Below are 14,167 nucleotides of genomic sequence, written 5' to 3' on the forward strand. Positions count from 1 at the left end.
CCCCGCTTGTCCAGAGGCAGGTGGGGCATGGAGCTCACTACCTGAGGGAGCAGAGATGAAGAAAACCCTCCTCACAATTAAGCGCCGCTTGGGTACGAACCGGAGGAGTCTGAGCTGTGGATCCCCGGATGGAAGGTGGGATTAGGCCCAGGAGCTTGCTCCCCAAGCAGCACGGACAGGATGGGCTGATGGGCTCCCATGTTTGGCCTGTGGGGTCAGAAAATTCACTTCAGGGTGCTCCAAGAAAAGCAGCTCGACCACACCAGAAACTGACTACATTGAAGACTCGTACCAGAATCAAGGTCAAAGATTCAAAGTACAATTATTATCAAAGTATGTGTGCAGTATTTGTCCTGATATTCAACCTCACACAACTCAGCCAGGAAGCAAAGAAAACCATAGAATCCTTTTGAAGAAAAACATCAAGTCCCCAACGTGCAAAAGTACAAATCATGCAAACACCAGAAAATGAGTGAAAATCACTGAATATTAACCATCAAACCATAAAATCATTGAAACAGTCTAGGAGTGGTCCGTTTAGTTCAGTTTAGTTCATTTTAGCTCAGCGCTGTGTCGTTTGGCTGCAGAGCCAGTCTTCTTTGATCATAATTGCACCAAAATGGCAATAAAAAAAGAAAAACCACTAAATAGAAACACATATAACATGAACTAAAGAGCCCAGTCCACAAACCAGTGATTAAACGCTGTCCAAGCCTAAAACTCCAGCACCATCACGTGAGGGAAAGAGAGACCAGTTGAACACAGACACCTTTCTTGGGGAGCAGCTTGCAAGAATGAGAGACACATCAGTCACACGCAGGCACCTTCCTCCGGCAGTAGTGAGCGAGTGGAACAGAGTGAGGGAGTGAGAGACACAGGCAGGCAGCACTGAACACCCGCTCGCTTTCCACTCTCGTCTCGTTGATTTCACTCCTCCTCGACACTTAATCGACAAGAAATGGAGTCGATCATGGTCGCGCACTGTGTATCCAGGCTTCTTGGCCTCCAGGCCACACACCTCACTCAAAATCTCACTGAACTCCCTTGGAGACAGCAAAGCTGCTTGATCACTCAAAGGGCCTGAAAACACATGATCAAAATGTAAATCCCAGGTTCCAATAGTAGCAGAATGATACACGAAAGAAGAAGAGTAAAATAAATAGTTTTGTGAGCTGTCTGTAGGACGTTGCCTTTGGCCGTGTTGTTCACTGGGGCCATGTTCTTTGGCAAACTCTCAGATTTATTATCACTGGGAAATTTGTTGTTTTGCAGAAACAGTGAAGTGCAGGACATAAAATACGCTATAAATTATAATAAGAAATATGAAATCAAATTAAATAAGCAGCGCACAAAGAGAGCAAAAATAGTGAGGTAGTGTTCATGGGTTCATTGTCCGTTCAAAATCGAGTGGAAGAAGCTGTTCTTAAAATTTTGAGTGTGTGTCTTGTGTTGTTGTCAACATCAAAGTTTATACAGGGCAGTGGGTACACAGAAGGAAGAGAAGAACAAAAAAAAAGGGAGGACACAGCCCCCTTCTGCCAGTACTATGTACCGTGACAGAAGAGCGTTGAAAGCCCCAGTAAACCAGGCACGGGCTAGCATCCAAACACACACGTGCCCAAAATGGAAACAGCCCTCCAAGCCAACACTGAGCGCTTACAACTGGAGAGAGTTGGCCAGGAGTATTGTTCTAGGCATTAGCTGTGTAATCCACATCTGGCAAACAGTGAATCCAGATGTGTCTAACTACACTGCTGACTGTGTAAAATAAACAGTGTTTGAGATAAACTACTAGTGAGCACCCATACCGACACCACCTACACTGGTGAACTTTAACCTCCTTGTGTGCCTGCTGCTAAGAATGAAGAACAAAGCATGTGTGCTTTTGATGTCTGCGAGGTCCTTTCTTTCTTTGATACCAGATGTCAGCAGCTGTTGAGTAAATACACATCTGTGCTGTACAGTTATGACATACTATAATACAACAGAAACTGTATCAAACTCGACTAGAAGCCAGTACACACCATCAGGTGGTAATACAAGGAATAAGGAAGCTAGTATGCTGAGGTATATAATTAAAACTGTGCCAGATCCAGAGATGTCTGCAGAAACCACATTTGGACATTAAACACAAATTAGATTCAAACAAAAGTGTAAAAGCAACTCCCCAGTCCAACGAGAAGCCACTTGCCCAAACCCTTATCACCCAACTGCAACTTTGAGACTGACATTCAAGGTTTGGACTCTGGGCCTGAGCAAAGTCCTCGTCCTCTATTCCTTATCTATTACCCCGACGGGTTAACACAACCTGCCACCACCATTCCCTCTAAGCTGCACAGTAACTTAAATGCTCCCGTGCACATAGCTTTGGTTACCTCACAGCCAGAACTGGACGCAAGTGGACAAAGTTTATAAAACATGGAAGATTTTCTTCGTTGTCCATCCCATCCAAATTCAATTAGCCCTGGATGTCACAGTGAAGGAGGAACTTCATTGCGACAACAGGGGTAACAAGACAAAGTACAACACCATTACCTAATACTAGCCCTAACCCTTACTCACATCCACTACACCTACAGGAACTCCCGGCTGTACCTTTCCCTGATTTTTTTTCTATTCCTGTGTCCCTTTTACGTTACTTGCAGCCCATACACAAACTCTTTCCCTCTCTCGTACTCCCTACCGTAGTCACGCCTAAGCTTTTTGCGTTTGCCCTGGGTGCTACCGAGCTGACATTTGCTATAAAGCTGAGAGAGACACAAGAGTCTGAGATGCTTGAGTCAGACGCAACATCTTCAAGAGTTTGTGCCTCGGGAAGACAACACCCATCCTTAGGATCCCCACTGTCTGGAACATGTCCTCTTCTCATCAGGAAGGAGCCCGAAGACCCACACTCAACATTTCAAGAACAGCCTCTACCATCAAGTTTCTGGACAGTCTGTGAACCACTGATTGCCAGCTCCCCATTCCTCTTTCACACCATTTTTTAATGTAACTTACAGCAATTTCTTGCATCTTGCACTGTACTGCTGCCACAAAACAACATTCAATGTCAGTGATAAAACCTGATTCAGAAACAATCTGCTGGAGGAATTGTGGGGAGACAGGAATTGTCGACATTCCAGGTCAAAACCCTGGGTTCCCGTTGTTGCCCGGAAATGTTAAAAATTCCACAGACAGTGCTCAACCTGCTGAGTTCCTCCAGCAGTTTTTTTTTTGGGTTTACTGTAAATCTTTGCTCCAAATCATTTCTTCTCTGTCCACGAGAAGTCTATTCTCAGGTATGGTCACCAGCAGCAGCTCCATATTGGACAGTCTCCAAAATGTGGTTTTGCTGAAACTGTGAGCAGAACAGAACGGAATTTTGCCACCACAAAGTGTGCATCATCACTACTGACCCAAAAATTTCCAAGCGGGTATCTCTCACTGTCTCAGAGCTCCGACTCAGGAAATCCTGCCTTCCTCCAAGAGGGAAAGTACTTAATCTGTTCCTGAACAAACCTCCCTTTGGAAGTCTTCACTCTCATTCTTTACCTCCCAATCTTTGAGGGGTATACCAGTTCCACAGCTCTCAACTCCCCAACAACAATCCTCCAGCTGATCATTTAACAGCTGGCTTTTTCTCCTAAATCGATGACATTGTCACAATTCCCCACACATACTCCCACAGAAAAATGTTCCAAATTTCCAGTTTTATTCCCCAGAGCAGCACCGTTACTGAAAAGGAAGCATTCTGGTCAAGGTAATTCCCCCGTACATTGCTTAGAAACTCCCCCCAATCTTTTCCCTACACCTGCATTTCACTTCAGGATGGTTACGGAGCTCGTCAGCCCTGCTATTCGGTTCTTGCACCTTTCTGAAATATTTGCCCTTCTTGCCACCTCCCATTGTCTAGGGGCATCCCAACACTGCAACAGTTCCATTCTTCAATTCTAATGAAAAAGACTGTCTTCAAACCTTTAAGAATATTATTTTTTCCCTGCTACTCTTTCATCTTTGCTCAAGAATGCTCCATCAGTCCTGACTTACCAATATCCCTCATCTCTCCCACTCCATTCAAGCAAACCCTCCCTTTGACAGACCAAAGGATACCTGACTGCTGCTCTGTCGCAACCCTGGATCACCAGCCCTGATCACACACACTGTAAATCAATCTCCACTTGGCATCGCTGCCAAATGTTGCAAGTGGATTGCTCCATCATACTTCGAACTTACATCACCCCAGTCTGACGTCCTACCCAAATATTTGTTGCAAACGAACTATATTTAATTCCTGGAGCCCATTCTGAATTTTGCATGGGCAGACTGCTGATAAAACAGTGGCTGTCAAGATGCAAAGCTCTGTCTGACACATTGAGCAGACTGCTCCAATCTGTTAGAGAGTCAATGCTCACACCTTTAAGATCAGCCAGTATGAAAGCCACAGGGTGTGGTACCCACCCACAACATATATTGGGCTACAGGAGAGTGCAGGAGGACCTCCTCACCCTGAAGACTAAACATTATTTTGCAGCCTAGGTGAACACATTGAGCCACGCACCAAAAAAAAGGCACAATTGCAGCAGGGTTTTTTAAACTACTGAAGGTAACTAGTTTTCGCAATGTAAAAATCTGTGCTGGGAGTAGGTTGTACCCCCCCCCCCCCCCGCTTGCCCTTCCACTCAGTGAGGTCATGGTTGATCTAAATTCTGCATTTCTGCCTATCTCTGGTCACCTTGCACCACTTTACTTCAGAATCAGAATAGAGAGAGAGAAAAAACTCTGTGTGTGTGTGTGTGTGTGTGTGTGTGTGTGTGTGTGTGTCTGTGTGTGTGTGTGTGTGTCTGTGTGTGTGTGTGTCTGTGTCTGTGTATCAGTGTGTGTGTGTGTGTAAGTAAATTAAAGGAAATTAAAATAAGTACTGAGGCAGTTATCGTGGTTCAATGTCCATTTGGGGAAAGAAACTGTTCCTGAATCATTGAGTGTGTCCCCTCAGGCTTCTGTACCTCCTTCCTGATGGTAGCAACGAGAGGAAGGCATGCCCTGGGTGGTGGACGTCCTTAATGATGAACACCATTTTTCTGAGGCACTGTTCCTTGAAGATGACCTGGATATTACGGAGGCTAGTACCCAAGACAGAGCTGGCTAATTTTACAACCTTCTGCAGCTTACTTTGATCCTATGCAGTAGCCACCTCCCCCCCCACCCCCCATTCCAGACGGTCATGCAGCCAGTTTGAACACTCTCCATGGTACATCTACAGAAATCTGTAAAAGTTTTTGGTGACATACCAAATCTCCTCGAACTTCTAATGAAATATAGCCGCTATCTATATTTATAAATGTAGCTTATGAATCTATCTGCGCCTGGTTTAAAAATATTCAAATATTTAGAGCAACGGAGGCACAGTAATAGAGCAGAGAAACAGTCTCACTTGTCCTTGCCGACCAAGCTAATCCATGGGCCTGCACGAGGAAATCTGAAGATACTGGAAATTCAAACAACACACACAAAATGCTGGTGGAACACAGCAGGCCAGGCAGCATCTATAGGGAGAAGCACTGTCCCAGTCCTGACGAAGGGTCTCAGCCCGAAACGTCGACAGCGCTTCTCCCTATAGATGCTGCCTGGCCTGCTGTGTTCCACCAGCATTTTGTGTGTCCATGGGCCTGCATTTGGCTCATACCCCTCTAAACCCCTCCTATCCACATTCTTACCTGAATGTCTTTTAAATGTTAATATTGTGCATGATTCAGCATCTTCATTCTAAATGTACGCTTTTTTTCCATGTGAAGTTGCTCCGTAGGTTCCTGTTAAATCTTTCCCCTCTCGCCTTAAACCTCAGACCTCTAGTTTTTGTTTCCCTTCCCTGAACTCGTTCACCTTCCCTCATGATGATCAATCTCAACCTCCCACAATACAAGGATAAAGCCCAAGCCTGGTCGACATCTCACAGGCCCTTGACTACTAGCAGCATCCTTAAATTACATTTGCACTCTTTTCATTTTAATGGGGTCTCATTGAACGTTGCCGGGACTAGCGGGAGGCAACAAGTTGGGCAGGCTAGGACTTTATTCTTCTGAGCGAAGGTAACTGGGGTGGGTGACCTTATTGAGATGTCTAAAATTTTCAGGGCCACAGATAGGGTGAATGCATGCACTCCGTACCTCCAAGGAAAGCAAATCCAAAATTAGAAGATATCGGCTTAAGGTGAAAGGGGGAAAGATTTAAAAGGGAAGCAAAAGGGCAACTTCATACAGAAGGTAGTTGGGATGTGGAATGGTTCAGGTGGGTACAGTAACAACACTTAAATGACATTTGGTCAGGTACAAGATTTAGAGCATGGGTTCCTAATCTGGGGTCCATGGCTCCCTTGGGTAATGGTAGGGGTACATGGCATAAAAATTTTGGGATCCACTGATTTTGAGGGATTATGGGCCAAGTGCAAGCAAATGGATCTAATCTAGATAGGGTCAACACGGACAACTTGGGCTGAAGGGCCCGTTTTGTGACCCTGTGACTGCTTCCACAACCCTTTGAAGGAAGGGAATCGTACAGGTTCAATAGACAATAGACAGTAGGTGCAGGAGTAGGCCCTTCGGCCCTTCTAGCCAGCACCGCTATTCACTGTGATCATGGTTGGTCATACACAATCAGTACCCCGTTCCTGCCCTCTCCCCATATCCCTTGACCCCGCTATCTATAAGAGCTCTATCTAACTCTCTCTTGAATGCATCCAGAGACTTGGCCTCCACTGTCTTCTGGGGCAGAGCATTCCACATATCCACCACTCTCTGGATGAAAAAGTTTTTCTGCATCTCTGTTCTAAATGGCCTACCCCTTATTCTTAAACTGTGGCCTCTAGTTCTGGACTCGCCCATCACTGGGAACATGTTTCCTGCCTCCAGTGTGTCCAATCCCTTAATAATCTTATATGTTTCAATCAGATCCCCTCTCATCCTTCTAAATTCCAGTGTATACAAGCCCAGTCGCTCCAATCTTTCAACATATGACAGTCCCGCCATTCCGGGAATTAACCTTGTGAACCTACGTTGCACTCCCTCAATAGCAAGAATGTCCTTCCTCAAATCTGGAGACCAAAATTGCACATAATACTCCAGGTGTGGTCTCACCAGGGCCCTGTACAGCTGCAGAAGGACCTCTTTACTCCTATACTCAATTCCTCTTGTTATAAAAGCCAGCATGCCATTAGCTTTCTTCACTGCCTGCTGTACCTGCATTGACTGATGTACAAGAACACTTAGATCTCACCGGACTTCCCCTTTTCCTAAATTGACTCCATTTAGATAGTAATCTGCCTTCCTGTTCTTGCCACCAAAGTGGATAACCTCACATTTATCCACATTAAACTGCATCTGCCATACATTTGCCCATTCACCCAACCTGTCCAAGTTCTCATAACATCCTCTTGACATTTCACACTGCCACCCACCCAGGTTCATGACCTTCTGAGAGAAGAAATGAACTATCTTTCTCAAACAGATGGTCACTTACTTTTAAAGTGACACCCCTAGGTCCAGATTCTCATACAAAAGCTCCTCTTCACATGTGTCAAGCCGCCTCAAGATCTTCTATGTTTCAAACAAACACTTCTAAGCTTTAACAGACCCAAATCATCTTGTTACCTTCTCTTCCAATAAACGATCTGCAAAATGCTCTGAAACTTTACTTATAAGGTTCATCCATTAGGTTACTTTAATGCTCCAATGAATAGTGATGAAATTGGTAGAGAGCACAATCAGTGGACAATGAAGACCCATTCATTGCAAAGCTTTAATGGAGAGTCTAAGTTTCAAGCAGGCAGGGTTAGTTGATATGGTGATGCTCTGCAATTGGTTGCATGATCTCAATAAAGACTACTAAGCATTGGCTTTGCAACATTTATATTCTCAGAATCTAATAGTACAAAATTTGACATCTTCCATGCAGTAATTCCAAACTAATCCACTGCCCTGCTCTCTGCCACAAACATTTTTTTTCACCATCTTCCTTTTGGCTGGAACTTCGATTCAGAAACTTAAAAGGATGAACTGACCAAGTGATTTTTGGACCTTGAAATAACAGACTGCCTCCAAATCTACCCAAGATAAAAGGTTCATAACCGTACACAGTACTCCAGATAGGAGCTCAATCAATCATTTTAAACCAGACGCTGGTTGTTGTGTACGAACTCAGCCCAGCGAAGGATAAGGAGGTCTAAGAAGTTAGGACAGGAAAAATCTCACACAGCAGAAAGGGGTCAAGTGCTGAACACTCTCCAATTTTTCATAAAAATTTGCATTTAATCTTTGCTCTAGTTGCCCCCTGTGGAAAAGATCCACTAGCGGAACTTCCACTTAATCCTTCTCTAGGCAAGAAATTTAAATCAGCAGAAATGGGAGCATAAAGACATCAAGAAAGGAGTATTTTCACACATACTAAACAGATAACAAAACAATGCATGTGTAATAAAGTGCAAACCTAAAGTTAGGTTCCTTTTATGTCCATGAACCTAGACTTCAAACAGCTTAAATCACTACACCATGAGCTTTGCTTAGAACAGAGGGGGCAAATTTTCAGATCTTCAGGTCACTAGCCTAGATGAAGGCAAGTGGTAACCACAAAGTACAGAAAGCCAGGCCACACAAAATAGCTCTCACAAAGCTCCTCGCTTCATTTTATCAAAACATCACCACACTACAAATAGCTGATGTTAGGGTGCATGTACCTGCGGGTTATCCATGTACCAAAAGAGTGCATTGTCTGATGTGTCCAAGATGAAGTACCGCCGCAGAAACTTCCCGCTGCCTTCGACCTCCTCAATGTCCAAGAACCCACAGACACGGCTGTATCGATCCACATAAGGCATTTCTATTCCCACTGATCATCACACTGAGGGAAGATAAAACCGGGTGTTAAAATGGATACCACTGTCTTAATAGAGAACTAAATTACAAACACAGGAACGTCAATGGCCTTGAAACACGCCAGAGAACCGGTCGATCTCTGGTTCGGTTGTCAAATGAATGAAACACCATTGGCCACTGACTGCGTGAATCTCAACAGCAGAAGTCCAGAGCTCCCTGAAAGTGGTTAGACGGGTAGGGGGGCATCTGGCACGCTGACCTTCACTGGTCACAGCACTGAGTGCAATTCAGGGAGTCACGTTGCTGCTGTATAGTACTTTGGTTAAGCTATACTTGGGAGTATTGTGGGCGGTTCTGATCGCCCCCATTATAGGAAGGATGTGGAGGCTTCGGAGAAGGTGCAGACATTTACCAGGATGTTGCCTGGATTATGGAGTACGAGCTACCAGGGGAGGTTGAACAAACTTGTGTTGTTTTCTCTGGAGCACCAGAGGCTGAGGGAAGACCAGTCAGAAACGTAACTGATTCTGGGAGGCTTCGAGAGGGTAAACAGTCAGAATCTTTATCACTTGGGTAGAGATATCAAGTAGCAGAGGACGGGCATTTAAGCTGAGAAATGGAAAGCTTGAAGCTGTGTAGGGCAAGTATTTGTTAAAATGCAGGCTGCCGGGGGAGTGGTGGAACCAGATACAATAGTGACACTTGAGAGGTTGTTGAGATACTTGTTATGCAGGGAATGGAGAGATATGGATTATGTAGAGCAGAGTTTAATTTGCAAAGGGCCTGTTCCTATGTTGTACTGTTTCTCACTCTGCCCTTCATTCAATCAACAGGACCTAGGGTGCCGGGGACAACTTGTGGCCAATTTACAAGATAGCTACCAGTGGAGATACTAATCTACATTATCATCTTCATGCGAACAAACAGTACTTACAGAGAAAACAAATAATGTGAGCACTTTGTAATATTTTGACTCTTTCCCAAAGTGTAGCTCCTGGAATGGGACCCTGTCCTCCAACTATAGCTGAAACAGTGAGGAGCAACACCTTAAATTCTGTCTGGGTAGCCTCCAAACTGACACATGAACATCAATTTCTCCTTCTGGTTAAAAATTCCCTCTTCTTCTATTCCCCACTCTGACCTCTTACCTCCTCTCGCGTGCATATTACCTCCGTCTGGTGCTCCTCTTCCTTCCTTTTCTCCTCTGGTCCACTCTCCTCTCCTAACAGATTCCTTCCTGTCCAACTCTTTCTCTTTCATATCCGCTTGGCTTCATCCATCACCTTCTAGCTAGTTCTTCTTCGCCTCCCCCCCCCCAACTTTTTTATTCTGGCATCTTCCCTCTTCCATTCCAGTCCTGAAGAAGGGTCTTGGCCTGAAACGTCAACTGTTTATTCATTTCCATGGAGTGAGTGAGTGTGCTCGTGATTTATTGGTGCTCTCTGACTTTTTCTGCTCATTTTCTGTGACCGTTTATAAAGCCGGAGAGCTCTGTTGTACACGTCTCTCCCACACTAAAAAATAACCTGACTCTTCCACATTCCTTTTTGTTTCTTTACCACATGATGGCACAACAATCCCTACTCCTCGATTCCTCAAGGTCCAACCTTGACAACAAGCCTATTATAAGGCACTGTATCGGATGCATTTGAAAACTCCATATACTACATCAACCACGTTTCCCCCTCACTCATCATTTCAAAGAATCCAAAAACTAGCTCAACACAGTCTGTCTTTAACAAACAATTTGTCTTTTACAGGCTTTCTTGACACAATTCACAGTTGGCCTTTTTACTCATTGCTAATTCTGTCTGGATAGTTTCAAAATGTTTCCCAATACCAAAGTAAGTTTTTAAAGGCTGCCTTGGCAATAAAGATAACCAAGAGAGGATTTAAAACATCTGGTGATGAGAGTGTTGTTACTGAAATGAAAACTCCCTTAAGATTTAATTATGTATCATAAAAAAGAGCTGATGATGGGTCAGAAGTCCAGAATACTGTATCCATCCATTGTTACTGCAGTTACATTGAGGTTTAATGTATTTCCAAGCTGCTGCCAGCCCAATCACCTACAGTAAACCCAAAGTACAAAAGCTGGGAGGAGATTAACATTCCAGGGAGTGAAGGCCCAATGCAATATCACACAGAGTGAATGCAAAGTTGCCAGTCATTAAAATTGCTTTTTTGATGCAAATTCTTATGCCGGTTACAAATGTGAAAAGGCAATTCTTGTATGAAGGTAGTGAGGTGTGACTTTTAAGTCTTTTCAAATACTTTGGTATTACAATATCATGACAGCAATGCAGTTCAAGCCTTGGAACGTCAGTGCAATTAAAATCATCATCCTATACAAATCTTATAAGGCCACAGGCGGCCACTAAGCCATCAGTCCAGTCTTAGACTGACTGGAAAATGTTAGGGGCTCCATTTCCAACTTTCAGCAACTGTATCTGGAGATTCAGCACCAGATTTGGTAACTGGTTCATTATTGACATGTACTGAGATACAGTGAAAAGTGTTGCAGGCCATCCAGAGATCATTACACACTTACGTACACTGAGGCACTACAAAAGGAAAACAGAATGCCAAATTTAGTGTTACAGCTACAGAGGAAGACTAACTCATCATGGCCATTGTACTGGAACAGCTAGTGAAATACGGTCCATGGTGGGGTAGACTGGGAGATCAGGAATTCTTAAATGTACAAGAGATCTGTTCAAGATACGCTGAGTACTCCTGGGTTTGTACATGGCAGAAGCAGCTGGGAATATTCAATTGTGTTTTTTTCTGAATTAGTCGAGTTTAGACAAAGTGTCTTTTTTTTGTGTGGTGTTTAAAAGCTTAGATGACTGTTAATCTTCTAACATTTTGGAAGGCAACCAAATCCAAATATCAAAAGGCGTGCTCAAAGTCTGTCTGCGGGCAAAGTTAGGCTCAGTCAGCTGTTGAAGCTTTCATTCCAGGCACTTCACGGGCAAAGCTCGTTCTCCCTCGTCCCCACCCCACTGCGTCGGCACAGAGGGATTATGTGGCCACGCCACACTGCCAATCTTCACTACGTTGAGGGAGACACCCACGGAGAGCAAGCTGATTCTGGCACATCTGGAAGTCCGCAACATCAGTGACCTCGGATGGTTTACAGTGAGCATGTGGCCCAATCCCAGACATCCAACTACTCATTCACAAATTCCCGGCATCGCCAGCCGCTGATCCTCCAGCGTCAGCTGCCCTTGAACTGAGAGGACAGCTAGTGTCAAGCACATAAGGCTTGCAATCATGTATGGGATACATCAGTCAAGGTAGGCCCCAGTGAACCAGATGGGTTTCATTAGTTACCAAGACTAGCTTTTCTTTAAAAAAAACCTAAAAGAATATTCCATATTTTATAAATTACTTGAATTTAAATTTCGCAGCTGCTTCAGTGGGTTTTGAACTCACAGCTCTATATCAATGATCCAGGCCCTTGGCTGCAACCAGTAACAATCACCTTCCTACAAAAGTGAGCCTCAAGTATGTGGCCAATGACCTTTGAACTTCCATATGGATGCTAATCCCCAAGGCCATTCTAGGTTATAACACCCTTCTGTGTTAAATGGCTTCTAACATTTATAAATTTATTGTTCCCAACTCCAGCAACTATCTTAGGAGGCCAGAAACATCTTGGTTTTGGGTCTCAGCTACTGCCAAGCCCACTGATCCACGGATGGAAGAGAACATATGTAATTAGCCATGACTGAATGGCAGAACAGACTCAATGGGCTGAATGGTCCAATGCTGATCCTACGTTTTATAGCAATTATCCTTGAAAATCAAGACTATTGGAGCCAGTTGATCCACAGATGGAAAAGAACATCTGCAGTCAGCCATGACTGAACAGCACAGCAGACTAAAAGGGCTGAATGGTCTAATGCTGTTTCTAGTCTTATCATAATTGTCCTTGAAAATTAAGACTATGGGAGCAAGATGGAGCAAAATAGCCAGGATCCTGTTCCTGACAGTGTCTACTGGAATCGTGCCCATGTAGGAGTGGGTACTGTTGTGGGAGATACCCTCAGTATTCAGCTGAGATCCAGTTCCTTCGTTCATCTGAGCAAGGCAGGCATTCGGGAACAGAATTTTAAAGTGACAAACATCCTAACTCATCCACAATATTATTACACACAAACAGTATCGTCCATTTCTAAGATTAACATCAAGAGACAAGCATTGCCCTAACCAATCTCAAAAGACACTGACCTGAAATCCAATCATAAAAATGCATCCATCTGATTCAGTCACCATGGTGTATGACTCTGTGACTGAGGGGTGGGATTGTCTCAGGGATATCATAGCCAATCAATGACCTCTCCTTCAAGAGAACATTTGTACTCAATCAGCCTCAGCTCCTCTGCTATCTGTCTGTACTGATCTATTACATCTCTCTGCGTCACTGCAGAGATTAATTGCTTTAGAGATACAGATAGGATCTGGTTTAAGTACATCAGAGTCTACATCATATCTCCAGCATTGAGCACACCATTGCACAGGTAAATTGAACTGGACTGGATGGGAAAATTGTACCACACAATGCACAGTTCAGTCCACTTTACCTGTGGTGGCTCTTTGAATGAACAGGTCCACTCCTCTCTCTTCATCCGGGGAAGAGCTGCTACTGTCTCATGACCAGCTTGCTTCAATGTGATAGTTTCTTCTAGATTGCAATACCGCACACACTTCAAAGTGCTCAAAAGGCTTTTGTGTTTCAGGATGTGTTGACAGGCAGTGATGCAGATTGTCCTCAACTTCCTCTTCCCAATGTGAACTTCCAGCACCACACTCAAGCATTTGAATTACAAACCAGCATCAGGCAAGGCCAAAAGGGGAGGGGGGGGGGGTTGACCTTTCTCAATCTCCCACCCTCTCCAACTGATTGCCAGAACAAAATAGGGTTTTGCCAGAAAAACTCAGAGATGACAGAGTCCAACCAGCCGCAAGCAGAAGCTTGTTTCAATAGAAGTTCTTCTTCCGCTTAGCAGCCAAGCACTTATGAAATTATAACTAAGATCTGCAAAATCTAAAAGATTACTTTAAGAAGGATGAGCCTATTAAATGATAATAGAGCTTCCTCTTTTCTTCTCTTGTCACACAGCTATTAAAACGTGTCTATTATCCGGAACTTTAGAGTAAATTCTAATGAGTACAAAATAGACCAGCCATGATCGCATTGGATGGCAAGGCAGGCTTGAGGGGCGAGTGGCCTACTCCTATTTCCATATGTTCATACTGTCCCCACCCACTGGCCACGGAGAGTTGGGATTTACAAACACCCCACCTTTTCCTAT

At 44.1% G+C, this 14,167-nt stretch overlaps 1 protein-coding gene across 4 annotated transcripts in view; it reads right to left on the bottom strand.

The window, feature by feature from the left end:
- The window catches only part of LOC132392353 (pleckstrin homology domain-containing family A member 2-like), a 117,729-nt gene that overhangs the window by 76,945 nt on the left and 26,617 nt on the right, over positions 1-14,167 (bottom strand). For all 4 annotated transcript variants that reach the window (XM_059966193.1, XM_059966175.1, XM_059966189.1 and 1 more), the window contains exon 2: positions 8,708-8,871. In XM_059966193.1, coding sequence (XP_059822176.1) covers positions 8,708-8,848 — 141 coding nt within the window. In that variant the 5' untranslated portion in view covers positions 8,849-8,871. The remainder of the gene's footprint in view (positions 1-8,707; positions 8,872-14,167) is intronic.

The sequence above is a fragment of the Hypanus sabinus genome, chromosome 1 (genome assembly GCF_030144855.1).
Source record: "Hypanus sabinus isolate sHypSab1 chromosome 1, sHypSab1.hap1, whole genome shotgun sequence".
NCBI lineage: Eukaryota > Metazoa > Chordata > Chondrichthyes > Myliobatiformes > Dasyatidae > Hypanus > Hypanus sabinus.